Source organism: Diadema antillarum, unplaced genomic scaffold, assembly GCF_040938485.1.
Source record: "Diadema antillarum isolate AM-2024a unplaced genomic scaffold, OU_Dant_1.0 seq00000533_RagTag, whole genome shotgun sequence".
NCBI lineage: Eukaryota > Metazoa > Echinodermata > Echinoidea > Diadematoida > Diadematidae > Diadema > Diadema antillarum.
In genome coordinates, this window is record NW_027271484.1 from 1,007,014 (window position 1) to 1,025,888 (window position 18,875).

Below are 18,875 nucleotides of genomic sequence, written 5' to 3' on the forward strand. Positions count from 1 at the left end.
AGTGATCTGGCTATTGGTAGCTCTGGAAGAGTTTCATCTTGATTTTTGTCTCTTGTTTCCTATGCAGAGGTCAAAGTGACAAATCAATCATTGTACTCACTGACCTGTTTATTTTCCAGTCTGATCTGGTAGCCAACAATGTCTCCTATCCTAGTGGTTCTCTCCTTGGCAACTCTCTCTGCCACAGCAGTGGCAGAGATCCTCCTTGGCTGGGTGCAGATGATGTTGCACAGCTCCGACCCTTTCTTCCTCAGGGATGTATCCAGGATGAACTGAGGTACCTGTGTAGTCTTGCCACAGCTGAGTTTCACAAAAAATCATATGTGACTCACATGTAAGCACTGGTCCAGTAGTGTTTAGTGTGTTTGGTTTGCAAAATGTCTGTCACAGGTCTGAGCTCTAGCTCTTTCATGGAAGTCCATAAAGCATGGTTAAATCTTTACTGCTTCTGTTTGCACATGTGATGTGTGCAAGGTGTACCAGAAAAAAAAAACAAAAAAAAAAACAAATGGAATAAATCTAAAATAGTCTATCACAATGAATAGGCATACTCCTACCATGGCAGAAACAGTGTGCAAAACTATTTTAATTTCAGATGAATTAAAGACTATGGAGTGTCAAAATTACTTAAATAGCAATTTTGTAAAACTGTTGGTACACAAAGAAGTAGGATTACTGGGGGACAGGGTGTCTGTAAACAAATTAATAGGATGCTCAAACTAAGTTCATATGATTTCACGATTGGATTTATGATATCAACATATCGGTTTATTATTTGATTGGTAATGCAAAGCCTTGCCTCTCATAGCAAAGTTCAGATAAACAGGAAAGGAGTTCGAGAATGGGGGCTCATATCCTTAAAGGCAACATGGAATTGACAAAGAAGTTTATTCACCCTGTAGCTCCACTGACAACAAGGACCTGATATTCATCCAGGGTCTCCAGGATGTTGTCCTGTTCTTTCCATGCTGGTAAAGTCTCTCTTCTTCCCATCATTGCTTTGTAGGCACTGCTGGTCTAAATCATCAGTAAAGAGGCATGTACATCCATGAAATATCATGAAATGGAAGTGCATACTACATGAATAGAAACATAGAATTATGGACGAAGGGAACTATTCTTAAAGTGCATAAGAGAAATACAGAAGGAAATTCTTTATTGTCTTCTAAATTCTATCCTCCAGTGATTAAACATGACAGCTCAAAATGTCAAGGAAACCTCACTTGTGCTAGTCTACCTTCAATACTGGATGTTTACGGAAATAATATTGTTTTTAGATGTGAACTGAAGCAATGTAGCAAAAAAAAAATGTCATACGGACTTATCAAACAAGAGGAATTAATACCCAAATTAATTCTATTATTGAAGTACTTGAGAAAAAAAAAGGAAAAGAAATAAAGAATGAACCTGTGATCTCCTGAATTGGTCTTTCAATCTCTTGTTATCCTTCTCCTCATCTTTTCTGCTCCTCTTTGGTGGTACATACAGGCTCTTTCCCAGACTTTTGGCCCCATCTCGTCCTGTTAGCACTGCAGACTGCTTTTCAATTTCCTTTGAAATTTCTGCAGATTGGCTACTCGAGGGCTCCTCCAGGATTTCTTTACCAGCATCCTCCAATGGCTCGTCATCTTCATCGTTCACTTCCTCATCTTGCACTTTACTCTTGGAGGCAGATGACTTTGACGACTGGAACCTGACCAGTTTTTCCACCAGCATGGCTGCCATGTCCTCCTCATCCTCCAAGATGCCCACGAGGCTAAACACGGCAGGGCTCCCACTCGGGGCCTGCTCAGCCGCAGCACTCGCCAGCCGCTTCGTCACATTCAGGCACCGGGCAGTCTGGAAATCTGGATGGGTGGAGGAGAAACCTATAATGGGCGGTTCCCATGGATACAGGTTATCTTTGGGAAATCTGATCTCCAACAAAAACCACTTGTTATCCTCTACGGCCTCAGATGATGCTTGTTCAGCTGCACCCTCCTTGGTGTCCCAGAGGGGGTCATGGAAAAATTTGCAACTGCTGCCAAATTTACAGTGTCCCTGCTGGTAGAAGTGGCACACATTTCGCCTCTGCCCACTCGGTGGGCCTCTCCTTTCGGTCCTTTTTTTATTGTTCACATGGGTTTCTTTGAGGCATGTATTGATGTGCGAGAGCTCTAACTTCATGGTCCACACATTGTTAGGTATCCTCTCCATGAAGTCAGAGCCATAAATGGCACTTAAGGCAAGGGCTTCTTCTTGTCTCTGTTCCAATGCATCTTCCATGGAGACACTATCATCGAGTGCGTCTAGACAAAGAGAAACAATACCACATACAGGTAAAGCCTTAACATTAAACATCACAGAACAGTCTGTGGTGAGATAAAATTTCCCTCATTTCACTTCCAAGACCTTTAAGCATCTTATGAGATATATTTGTATGTCTCTTGTACACATAATTCAAAAATATCCATTTCTAGTCTGAAATGCATTGTATCTGCTAATATCTTGTAAGGAAGGCAAAGTTCAACTGCACAACACCTCACAGAAGAAATTTTAGTGGAATCAGATTTCTTTGATTATAAGAAATCTATCAAGCCAAGAAACAAGGCAGTTCTGTAAATGGTGAAATTCATCTTATCTTTCATTGTCCATGGGTTCTTCTTGGTTTTAGAGAAAAGTCAGAGACTTTTTATCACTTTGCATGCCTAATTTCTACTGACACAGGAATCTTTTAAACCATCGTCAGCAATACATGATGCATGTGACTTATCTTTTGAATTCAGACGCAGTGAACAGTCAACTTTTAAATTGTCACGCGCTGAACGAATAGCCCCTTTCATGGGTACCTTTATCTAATGTAAGTTGCACACTCTTTGTGAAATCCCGATAGAGTTGCTCAAGGGCCAGCCCGGCATCTCCATCATTCTCCTCCAGAGCCTGCATACACTCCTGCCTTGGGTAACCACACCTGTAGGAAGACACAGTGTGATCATACAGTGGCCTGTAAATACCGGTAAAGGCCCTCTCGCTTTAAAAGGTTTACATTCCACACTTTGCATATTCTTCCAAGACCAACAGTAAGGCAAAGAGTGAATCGTGCAAGTGATTTACGCTCCCAACAGAGCCTGTATGGACACAGGTTGGAATTCTTTCTATGTTAAAAATTGTTTCCTATTTGAATTCTCTATCGAAATGGTATTGGGCAATCAGCAAGCTTACAGTTAAAATGACATTAGTCTATACTTGATACATTGATCTTATGCAGCTGAAGATGAAACACTCATTTCATTTGTTTTCATTTGACACGGCACACACGAGCCTTCCCCCTGGATACAGGAAGAGTGCGACATACATAGACTAGTGCCTTGATGGAATGCTATTTATATGTTTCATATGGGGATTGTTATACCATGATAGGTGTAATCAATAACATATCATATTTCAGTGCATTAAGATATCACTTTATCAGAATTAATAATGATGATACAGTACATTGTATATCACTAATCATAATCAAAGTTTGCAATCAAAGATATCCTTTTATGAAAGAAAATAGACACTTCTGTGAGTTTTACAGCAAAAGCACACTCTTACATAGAAAAGGTAATATGCAAAACTACACACAATTCTGACACAGAAAGAGAACAGATATTGACAGCAGAAACTCTGAACTTTCTAGTTAAGTAGTTTTTCACCTCAGTAATACTCAAAAACAAGAATTTAGGCCACAAAGGCAGACACAATAGTGTTCATTTTGGGCACCTGATATACAAGGTGCCTGTCTATAAAATTGATGCTACCATCTGGTTTTGTTATGGCATGCAACAATTTATTTCCTGTTTGCAATGCTACCAAACTACGTTCACTGTACAGTGTATGTCTCTTTTCCTTAGTCAAATAATGTGAAAAATCACATTTTTATTTCAATTCCCAGTACCTACTTCCTATTTGTTTCATTTTAGTTAATGCAGACACTTGCACTTGTAGTTTTACTAGTACACATCTTCAATGATCTGTCAACTCAGACCTCTTTGAAATGAACACATAGTCTACATACTACCGTAAAACGAGGAATCTTCGCGTGCACTTTAATTTCGCGAATTTCGCGAGTGCCAAGATTCGCAAAATTAAAATGCACGCGAAAGTTCTTGTTTACACTATATGCATTGAACGCCAGTGGCACTTCGCGAAAATTTCATGCCACAAAAAAGGCTGTCAGCTCCAATTCGTGAAAATTTCATGCCGCGAATATATCATGTTTTACAGTATATCCCACTCTACTCTATCCTCAGTCCAATATGAATTGGACATGGGCTATGAGCTGTAGCATGTCTTGTTTTGTTCTGTTCTTGGTTCGCCATGATGAGACGTGGAGCACACGTACCTGATCAGCTTCTCAACCGCATACTTGCTGAACTGCTGTTTGTCTTTCTTGGCATTGCCATCACTTCCCTCTGCCTGCCAAGCAACCAGTGGATTGAAAACAGATCCTGCTGCTTCTACTACTAGCGAGTTATCATCTGTCCAAAAATGCCTAGCAGTGTCATAGTCCAGCTCCTCATAATCCTCCTCACTGAAACAAGCACAGGAAAAAAGAAACAAATTATCAATCATAAAACCATTGTATCTGACATCTCAGTTTAAGATCGCCCCCTCAGTGTATCCTAAATAGTCACATCCATTTATTGTCAATTGTTCAATTCAACAACATTCTTATATTTACTGACATCAGTCATCTAGCAGATTAAGTACAAATAACAGGACTTTAGTTGATACACCTTCCTGTTTTGTCAGAGTTGGGTTTGCATCACGTAAAATTCAAAATTTCCATGATTTTGCTCACAGGTTTGCTGCAATGACATAAGACTATAAAAAAGATCTTTGTTGCAATCTAAATGCAGTAAGTATTCTAATTTGATCTGCTTGCCGAGAATGAATTCTGAAGAGAGGAGGAAGATGAGGAAAGAGCAGTAATCTTGACAATGTCATAACTCACTCAATGTCAAAGTCCATTTCAGTTCCATGCAATTCTCTGAGGACATCCTTGACAAGTTCCTGATTCTCATCACTCATGTGGAGGGACTGCATCTTGACCTTGCTGGAAGGATGGGCTCGTCTTCTGCCTTGATGAGACTGGTTGTAGCCTTGATGAGACTGGTTGTAGCCTTGATGAGACTGGTTGTAGCTCCTTCCACTATCAAGGAAATGGAATTACACATAATAGATGGTCTTATCATCTGACAGTGTACACTGCTTGACCGATATCCTTGCAACGACCTTTCCATGTAATAGTTATAAATTCATTGATCTTATTACAGTGAGACTGATCCACAGTATTCTCTGGTGAAGGGCAAAGGAAAAAGTGTACCAAATTTGCATCAATCTTTATATCTTCACCCTCTTTGGAACACTTCACATCACAAGGCTAAAAAAAAAACACAACACACAAATCAACTGTCTGTAGTATTGAGACTTGCAGCACATTTTTTAAAAACCAAATACGCACAGTCAAACACAATTTCTCTCTGCTGTATTGTACATTGTTTGACATTGCTGATAAAATAAACAGATATTTAATTACCTTGACGAGCTACCTGATGAGCTTGTTTTCTCTTGCCGAGGCATCAACACAAAGTCATCATCGTCATACATCATGTCAATGCCTTTGCCTTTCCTTGCACCAGTCTCTGCTCGTGGTCCCTGGGGCCTTGCCCCTCCCTGCTGCCTCTGCTGCTGACCCCCCTGACTGCCAGGGCCACCTCCCCTTCCTCTGCCTCCTCCTCTGCCTCCTCCTCTGCCTCCTCCTCTGCCTCCTTGTGACCCTCTTCCAGCCCCTCTTCCTCCTCCACCTCGACCCCTTGGCTGATTGAAGCGCCCACCACCTCGATTGGGTCTACCCCCTCTCTTCTTCACACCTGTTGGCTGACTCATGATTCTGTCCTCCCTTTCACTGATAGATACCAAAGAGGTTCAAATGAAACTGGAAAATGTGATATGAAATGTAGGTATTTTCAACTATGTCAGAATGTTGGCACGTTTGACACTCTATGAAGTACTATTAGTACTATTAGTAAAATGACAGTACAGTTCGACCTCGATTATCCGGCCATGTCGGGACCGGCGCTCATCCGGATAAGCGAATTGGCCGGATATGGGAGACACAATGTTAATGTATAGCTGCCATCCAAGCTGCCGTCCCAGTGCACTGGCAGCTAGGCAGGTAGCGTACTCCGCAACGGTGGTGATGACTGCTTACTTTTACGATGATAATGTGGTGTGAAGGAAAATCGTGTGAGTTTTGTAGAAATTTTCATTGAGTTTAAAGTCACTGTTTTATCTAAATTTTTGGATGAAAACAAAAAGTCTTTCACTGCATGAACGTGTCCGGATAATAGAGATTTCCGGATAAAAGGAGGCCGGATAATCGAGGTCGAACTGTACTTATTTGGAACATGTCACATGAAAGCAATTCTGAAATTGTGTGCAGCTTTGTACCATCACTTCGAGCTGTCACCTGTGAAATGTAACAATTTTTAACCAAGTATTTGTAACATCACAGAGCAATTCTGGCATCGTGCACTGTGTTGTACCATCAATCTGTGAAATGTAGCAATTTCAAGCAAAGCAATTGTGATGTCACAAAGCAATTTTGATATTGCGCAATGCTTCATACATTCAATACGAGAAATGTAACAATTTCTAACAAAACAATTGTGATGTCACAAAGCAAGTCTGACATTGCGCATTATTGCTCATACTGTCACTCTGAAACGTACCATTTTCGAACAAAACAATTGTAATATCACAACTAGCAATTCTGACATCATGTGCTGCTTCTATCTTAAGGTAGCCTAAGTGTAGGGCTCCCTCACAACATTGCATCACCGACATGACTTCTTGCCTCACATGTTTTTCTATTTTCCCCTTGTTCTGTTTACATTTTTTATCCAAAATACACACACAAAAAATATAGATCTTGACAGTCTATGCCTTCTTTGCTTAATTTCGAGTTTCTGGTTAGAACTGTTGTCTATGTATAGGCCTCTGAGCCAGTAGTTTAACCAGAAACTCTCACGGCAAAGTATTTGTATGTAGGCCCTTTCTCTACTAACCGTTGGAACTTTAAACCCCTAAGCAAGTTGTAACGTGTTACTGTTTATACTATGATACTAATGATAGTACCGGCGGTACTTGTACTGATTTTTGTGCCTAGAATTTCTAGTAGAAAGAGAGGGAGAGAGAGGAGAAGTATTAATTGGAAGTGTGGGGAAGAATATAAGTTTTCAATGAGGTTTATGCTTGAATAATGCTTACAAAAACAACATTAGATGAGGAGGAGGTAAAAGCTATGCCAGAAAGTATACCTCTATCATAGTCTATGACGATAAACTCTCGCAACGTTGCAGTGCTAGTAGCTAGTGCTAGGGCGAGCGAGTGATAGTGAGCGAGCCGCACTAGGCTTCGCCTGTCTGCCATGACAGCTAACACTGCAGCAGCCCCCGCATGTGCACTAGACTAGTTTCTACTCCCTAATCATCCACAGCACAGCATCCATACAAGTCCTAAGTTACAAACCTTTAGATATCTACTAGAAGTCAGTCCGTGTCACTATGCGAACGGTTCTGAAGATATATAGGTGCTAATACATTTCGGGCTTCTTTAGACTCTACATCGAAAGCTGATGAAAACAGCAAGCCAGGCCGGGTAGATAAAAGTGGCTGGTGTCTTCCTGACTGCAGCTAGCGCTGTGCACACTCTCCGTCCATAGCATACATGTACAATGTACGTAGTGTAGATTCCAGTACAATGCAAAAACTATTTTTCTGAGATGTCAAGACGTTGCGCAACATCATGAATGATCATGTTGCATGCTGTAGACTAGACGGCAGCGGCAGTGCAGGGGCTTGTACAGTTGCAATTACTGCATTGATCATGCACGCACACGCACACGCGCACGACACAAACTTACAGGATCAAAGAGATTAGATATAAAATCTCTTTTGCACAGGATCCTGACCTCGAGGATCACTTGAAAGTTAGAGTTGAACGTTTATATTACTACTCAACAACCCATATTCTGGGTATTGGAGTCCAATGTAAAATCATAAAGATTTCACGCTATAAATTCGATAATACAGAGTTGCAAATTACTTTAACAATATAAAATACAAAATAACTAGTGTATAATAAAGTAAACAAGAGTGAAATAAAATTGATGAACAGAAAAAAATTTACAGAAATAAGATATACACGATATAGTGATCCGAACAAAAAACAAAGGAAGAAACATTTATGACGAGAGGGAGAGAGGGAGAGGGAGGGGGGAGAGCGAGGGGGAGAGAGGAGAAATGGAGGGGAAGTAGGAAGAGTGAAGGATGCACCAAAACTGATTACAAAGTACTTATAAAAATTAACAATAACAAAAGAGACACACGTGACATAATTGAAAAAAAAAGAAAAGAAAAATGCAAAGATGTATAGAAATAAAAAAGTGAACAAAGAATGTAGGAAATATGGAGAAGAAAACAAGAGGAGATCAGAAATGGAGAGGAAGCGGGGAGATCGAGCTGGAAAAACGAGTTACAAACTGGAAAAACGAGTTACAAATTAATCATAGAGATGAAGATCCCAGGCACAGCCTGTAAATATAGCTTAGGTAGTAACTAAGAAAAGGATGAAATAGATAATCTAAACATGTGTCATATATGTATTTCACATGCAACTCCATCTTCATATATAGTTTCAGGTTTATGTCTTTTTAATTCCAGTATTTGTTTTTGTTGTTCATTAAAGAGGCTGCACTGATATAGGTAATGAAATTCATCATCAATTTCATCTTCATTGCAATGGGTACAAAATCTTTCATTTCTACTAGGAATGTGATTATATCTTCCAGATACATTGGCAATATGTGATTACCACAGCGGAATAGGCCTATGCATAAAAATTTCAATTGCAAATCAAGTGTTGAAAGTATTTCTCAAAATGAAGCTCCCGTTTGAAAATTTGATAGTTCAAACATTGGGAATTTTGTTTTACAACACTATGCCACTCTTATTTATAAATGCCATGTAATATATTGGTGCTAACTACTAAACTTTTGAAGCCAGCTGTTTTGGATGAAATCTAACTATTTGGAGGGTCTTGCACTGGGGTCTAGAGACGAGTCTAGCTAGTCGTATGGCCAATTTCATGTACTGATTTTATGATAGGTATTATTGTTAATAAATGTATCATAATAAAGTATCAGTATGAAAAAAAAATATTTTTATACATATAGCATTTTATGTATTCTAAGTGGTTTTTAAATATTCTATTATAGCCTATAAATACTTGAAATGAGAGATTTTGTAATAGGATGGTCATCGTCAGTAAACGCGCGACATGTGAAACTGTCGCTGCTAGCTAGCCCGTGAACAACAAGCGGAAAACCATACCCAAGCAGCTGATTGACACCGGTATCGCGCCTTGCCTCCACTCCGCTCCTCCGCATCCGCCGGCCTGCCCGGTACTTACAGCTAGCCACCGACGATCGAACGTGCCGTGCAGCCGTGAACACAGGATGAACTGACCAAGCTGACTGTTATGTTGCCTAGCTGCCTTTCCTGCTGCCGAGAGCTCTCCCTCTAGAACGCGTTCTAGTTCCCTAAAGAGCAACATTAGTACCCTAGCTACGGCAATAAATAGATATTGACCGCAGTTAAGACCTGACGCGAGGATATTTTCGATAGTGCTCAGACTCAGGTCAGAGACGAGACAAGAGTAGGCCTACGACTAGATCTGTGAAGCAAAATCCTGAAGAGCTGATGCCGAGCTGATCGACACGTTGCAATAGCAACGAGTATCGAGTTATACAGTGCAGTGTACTCTAGTCATAGTCGTACCATTGACATGTGACATGGAGTACTACGTCATATTCTCTCCATCTTCCAAGCCCACTGGCATTACTCCTGGGTAAGTTCAGTTCATTTCTTTCCGGACAAAATCATTCATTGACATTGTGTTGGTTATGTTTGTATGTCTCCAGAGGAAAGCTATAACGTCAACAAATAAGACTTATCCAGACAGATGGATCTTTCTGTCTATGGTTATGTTTTCACTTGTAGTACTACAGCAATATCATGACATTGATATGTCTCATAGAGTCTTTTTTAGCTGGATTGTGATATGATTGTACAATGTACATGTATGTACGGTTCCTTTGATCTCATATATTATGGTGTAGGGCTAGATCTAAATCTATGCATTTCATGTAAATCTCAACCTCCACAGGCAGAGCTATGTTCTTCCTCGCTCATTTCCTGACGTGGTAGTGGTGTTTGCCGTGACATCAAAGCCATGGAAGAGAGACCTCAGGCTGCAGGTTGTCCTTGTGAATCTGAAGAAGAGGTCAGATCATCTGAACATAGGAACCATGCATCAAAGTGAAAGGTCAGTTATTATATGGGGGGAAAACTCATATATTGCAACAAAAATGGCAATAGTGTTTTTATTGTTTACTACAACTACTTAATCACAGTCCAAACAGATAAATCACAGCGGCTTGCTAAACACATCTTCAACTGTCAAAGGCCAAACATTTTATTAGCGTGGTAACACGCACTAAGAGAAAAGATAAAGATTGGTAACTACTATAGTAATATACGGCAATAGACAAAATTGAAATTGTGATCTGCCTACATGTATCTAGTGCAATGACAAATCACTATTTTTTGCCAGACTTGGTTTTCTGGAAACCTGTATTTAATGCCTATCTAGGAGGAATTATAACTGTAAGGATATTGATTTGAGTCAAGTTAAAAGCAAGATAGTCAACAACAAGTTTGAACAATATTAGAGAATTTGGGAGATGAATTACCTGCACTCTACTAATGATGGTTGTGAGTCACAAGAGATCAGGGCTACCTTTCAGGTTGTAAGCATTTTTTACCTACCACAAACTCTTTTATGTTTTGTTTTGTTTTGTGTGGCTTGGTTTGTTTTTGTTTCAGAGCAATTTCTTGGCAACCTTGTTATAGCAAAGGTTTTAAAGTCCCAAAAGGAACACACAACTACCACCTTTATATTGGGACTGATGCAGAACTGAAGAAGTTTCTTGAGACTCCAGAGAAAGCTGGGTACCAGTTATCATCTGTGACAAAGAATCAAGAAGAAACAGTCGAAAGTTCACAGACGGAATCTCAGGAACTCATGATGGGTGATTGCCTTCCTGAGGCTGACAGGCTTCTCATGACGTCCACAGCAAGCCCCAGCCCCAAGACACAGGGCAAGGCAGGCATTGATGAGATAACACCACAGGTATATACTATCCTGCATAGTGTACATGACATAGTTGTTTGAAACCATCTTTGCTTATGGAGCAAATAACCATTATAATCATTAGATGGTAGGATTTTGACAGTTAAGAATTCTATCACTTTACACAATGTACTTCAAGAATGTTTGTCCTCTGGTTTGTCATGTAACCTGATGATGCATTAATAATAATATCCTTACCAGATGCAGCACGAAAACCTCCATGATTATGTTTCATTTGCTTCTAAGTCTTAAAAAAAAAGTTGTGTGCAGTATAGAAGGATTGTTATTACTTTATCAGCTATAGTGCTGATAGGACATTTTGTATGAATCATTCTAACATTGTTACTTTGTTGCTAATCTCAGGGTGGTATAAACGTTGAAGTCAGGAGTATTTTGTTCATGTACAGATACAAAGTTTTTGACTGAGGCAGGCCTCAAAGCCTCACATCAAATATCCTCTGCTTTCAAACTCCATTCTCAAGTATTGCTTGGTCCAGGTCCTCTTGCAGAAAGCATGTTTGCCTATTTGTCCCTGCTACTGCTCTCTTAACCCAATAGGAGTTTCGGTATTTATGCTGCAGTTTTTATGTTTTACAGTACCAGTATGTGTTCTACAGTAATGTAATACTGTATTTAATTGCATGTTTAATTAGTGTTATGGTGGGCTCATAGTTGAGAGACAAACACTTGCCAAACCATGTTGACATCGTTTTATGTGCTCCTTTAGCTGCAGATACAGACAACGCTCAGTACACCACCACACCTTTCACACTCAGCCAGCAAGAAACGGAAAGCCAGCCTGGGAAAAGGCAACACCTCAACACCTCCCTCCAGAAAGCGGCAGTCAATCAGACAGAAGTCCTCTGTTTCATCGCCCCTGTCTTCAAAGACTGAAAACAGCAGAGGGCAGCAGACTCAGGCCACAGCTGCCCAGCAGGCATCCTCTGCAAAGAGGGACAGTAGAGACTCAGGTAAACTCAAACAAGTACATAATTGGGTACCTACTCGGCAAAGGCAGCCTTAAGTATGGTTAGAGCAATCTTGACCTAGCGGTCAAGATGTACCACTTTCAGGAGAGGAGGTGGTGCATATTACCCAGAGGGCCCACCATCCATCTAGTAGTTAGATATCCAAGTTTGATGTCAGCTTGATAGCATGCCAGGAGCTTACTTTAACAAAAACATATCCATCATCTATTGTAGAACAGAAAATGGCAGCTTCACAAGAAGTCTTTACTGACATTTGTTGTTGTTCATTTCCATCTGCGAAGATGGCTGGATAGCCCATATTCAGCTACACTAAGCTGGTCTTCCATGGGGTCCAGTTGGATGTGGGGTGGGACCACTTCACCGGGTTAGACACCCTGCTCTTTGCTATGAATGAATGAGGCGCGATCTTTTACGTGCATGAGCTGTGACTCTCTCATACACGGGACCTCCATTTTATGTCCTATCCGAGGGACAGAGTGTTTTGCCTCTTGCTAGAGGGGACGGTATGTGTACACACATTTTGATATTGGCATAGCATGCATCAAATTTGATGCAATTACAGTAGATCAATACACACAATTTTGTTATCAAGTGACTATGTTGCTAGTTTGCTGATAAAGTCTTTGCTCTAAAAGACCACATCACGATGGCAGACTACATTGTAATAGGCTGTGTATTTTGACAATTACCTTAGCAGTGTTTTGTTTTCCCTTCCATTTTTTGTTTTGTTTAGTTCTGCTACCTGTGCAGATTATCCTTCATTGTGGTGAATATCATTTGAAAGAAAGAACTATGAGCTTATAATGATGATAGTAAGTAACTTTTATATAGTGTTTAACACAAAAGTTTCTAAGCACTTAAGAGCCAAGGACCATGGCTTGCAAGCTTCTAATTCATCAGTGCCTGTTTTGACAGGACCTAGTGCCCGCTGGGGTCACACCCTTTGTTCCATTGGAAGCAAGAAGAGTCTCTTGATTGGTGGACAAGGCCATGGGCAGGTCATTAGCAGAGATACCATCTGGATGCTGGACACAGGTATGTACATCTGCTCTGTTTGCACATTGATATATTTGAAGTAAACTAACTGAGTGTAGATTGATTGGTAGTGAGATTCTCAAAAGCAATTTATTGTTTTCTGGTTACACAGTTGGGTCAAATGAGCAATGCTAACAATGTTTTCATTGTCCACTATCAAAGCTTGATTGCCGTCCTAGCTGTTGTATCAGCTGCTAGATTCAAATGACATCTTGTATATAGCCAGTGTGAGTGACTTGACAAATACAAATTTTCTTCATCCACTAAGATGACATTTTTTTATTAATAGCTGCTCTATAGTAGATATATCCATCAACTTTGTAATTGTCAAATGTTGCAATGCCTGTAGCGTTTTCTTTGTTAGATTTATGTGTGTTTTGACTCTTTTGTTTGCTTGTATCATTGATGAACAGGAGCTGGTCTTAGCTATATCTCCACTGCTTGTTTGGCAACAAAGATCACTGCATACACATTGTTTTGTTTTATGTATCTATAGCAGCATTCCAAACCAAACAGGTGAGTAAACAACACTCGGTATATGCTCCTCAGACGTTTAATGCCTTCATTCCACCAGACTACACTTACCTTTTTTGTTCTCAGAGAATGGTGACTGGAGCAGTCCACCTACAATGGAGGGGTCTGCCAAATTACCACCACGGATGGGTCACACCGCAACCTTTGACGCACAGGCTAAGTGTGTGTATGTCTATGGAGGTTCCAAGAATCTCCGCTGGTTTAGTGACATGCATGTCCTGGACCTTGAAACTTGGAACTGGTCACATGTGGAGGTAAGCATGTTTAAAGCTTAGAGTCAATGCTTACCCGACTCCCATCTTCATTTCTACTATTTATTTTATTTCACAGTATGACTCATATAAAGTCAAACCTGCCTGTAGTGGCCACCCAAGGGAGGAAAAAGTGGTCATTATAGACAGGTGGTTGCTATGACAGGGTTTTGTAATGTGGCTTTTTTTCTGGGGGAGATTTTTTTTTTTTTTTTTTTTTGTGGGGGGTCATTTATGGCAGAGTCTTTAATATGGCTTTTCTCGGCTGCTAGGGCAGGTTTGACGAGATATGTTTTGTTGCTTAGGAATTATCATTGTTACTGTAATGAAAATGAAGGACATTTTATTGTATGTTGCCTCTTATCTGCATCTACATAATACTTACATTCAAAAGCAAATACAGCGAATGCCATTTGTAGCCAGAAGAGTCAATTTATATACCCTCTGTCCTTCTTGTCTAAAGGCCTCTGGCATTGCACCAACCCGGGCGTATCACTCGAGTAACATCTTCCGCAATGAGCTGTACATATTTGGTGGTGTCTATCCTAATCCAGACCCCCAGCCAGATGGATGCAGCAGTGATGTCATCATTTACAGTCCAGGTAGACTGTCCAGGCTGTAGGGCAACAAACTTACTGTAGTCCAGTTTGACCCAACAAACCTTGGATACCATACTTTGGCACTTTTATGCTGCATGTGTGTTTTTTTAGATATGATTTTTACTATTGTTCCTAAGTATTTCTTGGGGATAAGTAAACAAAAACAAAAAAGAAGAATTATTCATTTTAGCTTCTTTCATCATATATTATGATCGTTTGTTTCTATTGCAGAATTTTCAAGACCTCATAATCACCAATATGATTTAATGACTTATATTATCATTATTATTATTATCATTATTATTATTGTTATTATTATTACTATTATTCATAACTCATTCTCAAATTGGCAACATGATTTGGCAGATTAAAGTTCCTATTTTTCTCTTGAAATTGCCACATTTTTGTTCATGTCTTTCTCACTTTGTGCCAATTTAATGATGGCAAGATGATAAATCTTTCAGCCAAATCCCCAAGTACTTCAAGGATTCATGGAGTTGTGATTTATCACTGACTGTATCTATTGTATATACTTGTTCTCTGAAACTTTTGTTGTTATTGTATTAATTCATATGTTCTATCTTGCAGTGAAACATTCTAATACAAAACCACTTTGGTCCATTTCACAGATTCTGAAAGTTGGTATCAACCTGTGACCATGGGGATGAAGCCAAAGCCTAGATCTGGGTATGATTTACAAGTAACTTTTTCCCCTTTTTTATTAGTGAAACAGCTGATGTCATGAAACTCTAGGAAAAAAAAATATCTGGAATCATGTGTTATCAAAATACATCAATACATATAAGCATAGGATGATTCGTCTGAGTAAATTGCTGTATAAGAACCTTAAAAAGTGAAATGTTTATCATTGACTATCTTTCTGAATTTCCCATTCTTGATATCAAGTTCAGAGTTCAAAGTGTGGGCAATTGACATCTGAAACAAGGAGAAGGCAATTCCTGATGCTCCTGGCGTAACTTAGATTGCATGTGACGGGAAAAAAAATATGTATGCCAGCATACTATACTTGAAACCACTGAATTATGTATATTTCCTGGTTGAATAAAAGGGTACCTACTCTAGGAGGCATAATAATGTTTTCTGAGCACTCATCTTCCTTTGGTTGAATTCTTTATGGTTGCTATTTCAGGCACTCGGCAACACTGCTCGGAGATAAACTGGTCATTTTTGGTGGCTGGGACGCACCATTCTGCTTTAATGATCTACATATCCTGGATCTGTGTAAGTATGGATATTTCTTGTGAGGCTATTCATTGATTAACAATAAGCTACCAGTGAATACTGCAAAGCAGTCAGAGCCATATTCTCAAGTGACCGAAACTGATAAAAGCTGAAGCTTTTTGGATTGACCCTTGACATTTGTGATGTGTTTATTCTAGTACAAAAGAGTGTAATGAAGGACAAGATTACAGGGAGTCTACCAAACTCATACCCCATTTATACTGAGCAAAAAGGGGGTTCTGAAGCCTCCTATAGCAGCCTCAGCAGCCTTTCAGCTCAGTATAAACAGACAAAAGGAGATCAGATCAGATCAGGTCAGGTTCTGAAACCACCTACAGGGGGTGGTTTCAGAGCCTGCTATAGCAGCCTTTCCTGCAAACGCCAGGGGATTCGAGAAGCTGCTTTTCAGCCGACCTGGAAGTTATCGCTGAAGGTCACCGCCCGCTTACATAAACAACCCAGCCGTCTCGACCAATCCCCGCTGAAGAAAGCCTTTCAACTTGCACACTTTCGTGCAAAAGCCCGTGACATGTATCAGAGGGAAGGAGCCGGTTGGGCCTGCTAAGGCCTGCTTTTGGCAAGCAGTATAAACAGATGAGAGGCTGCTTTTTCAGAGTGGGCTTTCCAACCTCCTCGAGGAGGCTCTGAAACCCGCTTGCATTATAAACTGGGTAATAGAAGGCAGGTACATTTCTATGTGCAGTGAACATGCAGGTGCAGTAGGCATTGAAATATGTATTCAGGCATGATCATCATAATATTCAATTCAAGGTGTTTGTTGAATAAGAAACACCAAACCAAATTTTTAACAGTGTAGTTGAAAGGAATCAATTGTTATAGAAATAAGTTTATTGACATGATTGTTTTATCATTTTCTTTCTTGTATCAGGCCTGATGGAGTTTACTGCTCCCAAAGTAACAGGTACCCCACCATCACCCAGAAGGTAATGCAGCAATTTTATGACCCCATGATTTGTTGCAATATTCAACAATGTTTGGACCCAACTGTTTGGACTTAAAGGCCCGAATTCACGAAGGGGGTTTAAATTTAAACCATGGTACAAATTTAGACCATGGTCTAAAATAAGCGTTAAATAGGCGTACCAATACTTGCGCGCATCAATGCACGTTTTTTTACTGGATGGCTGTTAGCGTACGCAATCTGTCAATCATAAATACGCAGAAGAAATATGCATAAACCATGGTTTAAATTTAGACCACCTTCGTGAATTCGGGCCAATTTGTGCAGTAGTTTTCATCAATCAAAACAAAATATCCTATGTATACTGGTATGCGATAACTGACATCAAAGTGTAACTACATGTCATCCTCACATTGGTATTTAGATTGGTACTGAACCAATGAACCAACTTTCACTATTTTAATATTGTATGATCATTTTTTTTATCGCATTGATATTATTACTTCATTATCATTATCGTCAATGTTATGACTGCTACAGGTACATGTACCATTAATGTCATTATGATACTATAAATAGCAGTATTAATAATGATAACGATCAGTGGTATATATCATCCATAGATAACGATAAAACATGATTCATGTGAAAAGATGATGTGAAATTAACTCAGTAAAATATGTTGAAAAGTTAACTTTGAGCACCCCAATATGATTTAAAAATGCTATCGTGTGTGCATATATATATATATATGTATATATATATATATATATATACATATGTATATGATTACATGTATCATTAATGCAAGTTTTTTATTTGGAATAATGTAGTGAGGCATTCTTTATTCATTGCTGTGTAGTTGGCATGCATCCATGGCTCTTCCTGGTAACCGAGTTTTGATCCATGGTGGTTACAATGGTAATGATGCTCTTGCAGATGCTTTCATCTTCCATCTTGGTGAGTAAACTTTTGTTGGCATGACCCCTCAGCTTAAATTGCTGAGGATATGAAATAAGCAGGAATCTCAAAGTACAATGTATTTAAAATGAGTACCCCAAATTTTACCATTAGATACCAGTATGACTCAGACTCCATCGCGATCCTGATTTAAGTTTTACTGATTACTTGCATTCCCCCCAAGTTCTTATGTGATTATGAAAAGTATACACACTCATTCCTTCAACTTGTTCCTGACAAAATGTTATGGGTAATGTTACTTTTCCTGTCATTTGGAAGAGATACAAAGTCAAGTGCACTTTCATTATACTAGAAATAATAAGATATGCTGAATTCTCTTCATCATAACATCATAAACTGTTGTAGTCTTCTTATCCAGCTATGACTGCACATTGATTCAACAAACCTTACAAGTTTTGTATGGATTGTTAATTTTTTTTTTCCTTGAATGTCATTGATGTGTACTATTTACTGATATTTCTGTGTTCGCTGAATCCATGGTCTTCTTGTTTGCATGAAGACGGGACATTGATCAAAATACTTTTTCACATTTACAGTAGTAACCTCTAACATTGCTGTTTAAGGATTTGAGAAAATCAAGCTAAGGTCAGATGTGCAAATTGAAAAGAAAACTTTGAAAAGTTTACTTACATCAATAACTTAACTGATATTCATCTGTTTTCTACAACATGTTTTCTATCTCTTCTTTTATTTTGTTAACTCAAGACACGTACACCTGGACTCCAGCTGAACTGCACTCAGACACTCCCATAGGCATCAGAGCTGGTCACACTATCATCAGTATCCATGGCAACCGGCAAGTAAAGGACGGAAAGGAAAATACCAGCCATAGCACCACAATGGCAATCTTTGGAGGAGGTGATAACGAGGGCAATTTTTTCGCTGACCTCATTCCTTTCAGGATGGTATCGCAGGATGCATGAAACTCTTGTAACAGTCATGAACTTCAAAAGCGCTCTCCAGTAAGAAACTCTACAGCCACAACATTCCAACAACTTTTCTCTGATCAGCATTGCTTACTATATTAAAGCCATCCTCCGGA

General features: G+C 39.5%; 2 protein-coding genes across 2 annotated transcripts in view; one reads left to right on the forward strand and one right to left on the reverse strand.

Moving 5' to 3' along the window:
- LOC139734611 (putative ATP-dependent RNA helicase DHX57) overlaps positions 1-7,674 on the reverse strand; it is a 33,412-nt gene extending 25,738 nt beyond the window's left edge. The window contains exons 1-8 of the mRNA XM_071645395.1: positions 7,558-7,674; positions 5,564-5,932; positions 4,979-5,176; positions 4,367-4,555; positions 2,829-2,950; positions 1,408-2,288; positions 896-1,017; positions 105-300 (exon numbers count right to left, since the gene is read on the reverse strand). Coding sequence (XP_071501496.1) covers positions 105-300; positions 896-1,017; positions 1,408-2,288; positions 2,829-2,950; positions 4,367-4,555; positions 4,979-5,176; positions 5,564-5,913 — 2,058 coding nt within the window. The 5' untranslated portion in view covers positions 5,914-5,932; positions 7,558-7,674. The remainder of the gene's footprint in view (positions 1-104; positions 301-895; positions 1,018-1,407; positions 2,289-2,828; positions 2,951-4,366; positions 4,556-4,978; positions 5,177-5,563; positions 5,933-7,557) is intronic.
- A 2,206-nt stretch (positions 7,675-9,880) lies between these two features.
- Positions 9,881-18,756, forward strand: LOC139734612 (kelch domain-containing protein 2-like). The gene is made up of 12 exons (XM_071645396.1): positions 9,881-9,936; positions 10,255-10,413; positions 11,001-11,280; positions 12,008-12,251; positions 13,185-13,304; positions 13,905-14,092; positions 14,553-14,691; positions 15,318-15,375; positions 15,839-15,930; positions 16,820-16,874; positions 17,715-17,812; positions 18,539-18,756. Exons 1-12 carry the CDS (start codon positions 9,881-9,883, stop codon positions 18,754-18,756), a joined length of 1,707 nt encoding a protein of 568 aa, XP_071501497.1.
- The last annotated feature ends 119 nt before the right edge of the window (positions 18,757-18,875 follow it).

Bases quoted from the DNA above. Each gene is read 5' to 3' on its own strand.
- LOC139734612 (XM_071645396.1), top strand. From the start codon at position 9,881: ATGGAGTACTACGTCATATTCTCTCCATCTTCCAAGCCCACTGGCATT. The intron at 15,376-15,838 runs GTATGATTTACA...TTGCTATTTCAG, and splicing joins AAGCCAAAGCCTAGATCTGG to GCACTCGGCAACACTGCTCG. The intron at 15,931-16,819 runs GTAAGTATGGAT...TTCTTGTATCAG, and splicing joins TCTACATATCCTGGATCTGT to GCCTGATGGAGTTTACTGCT.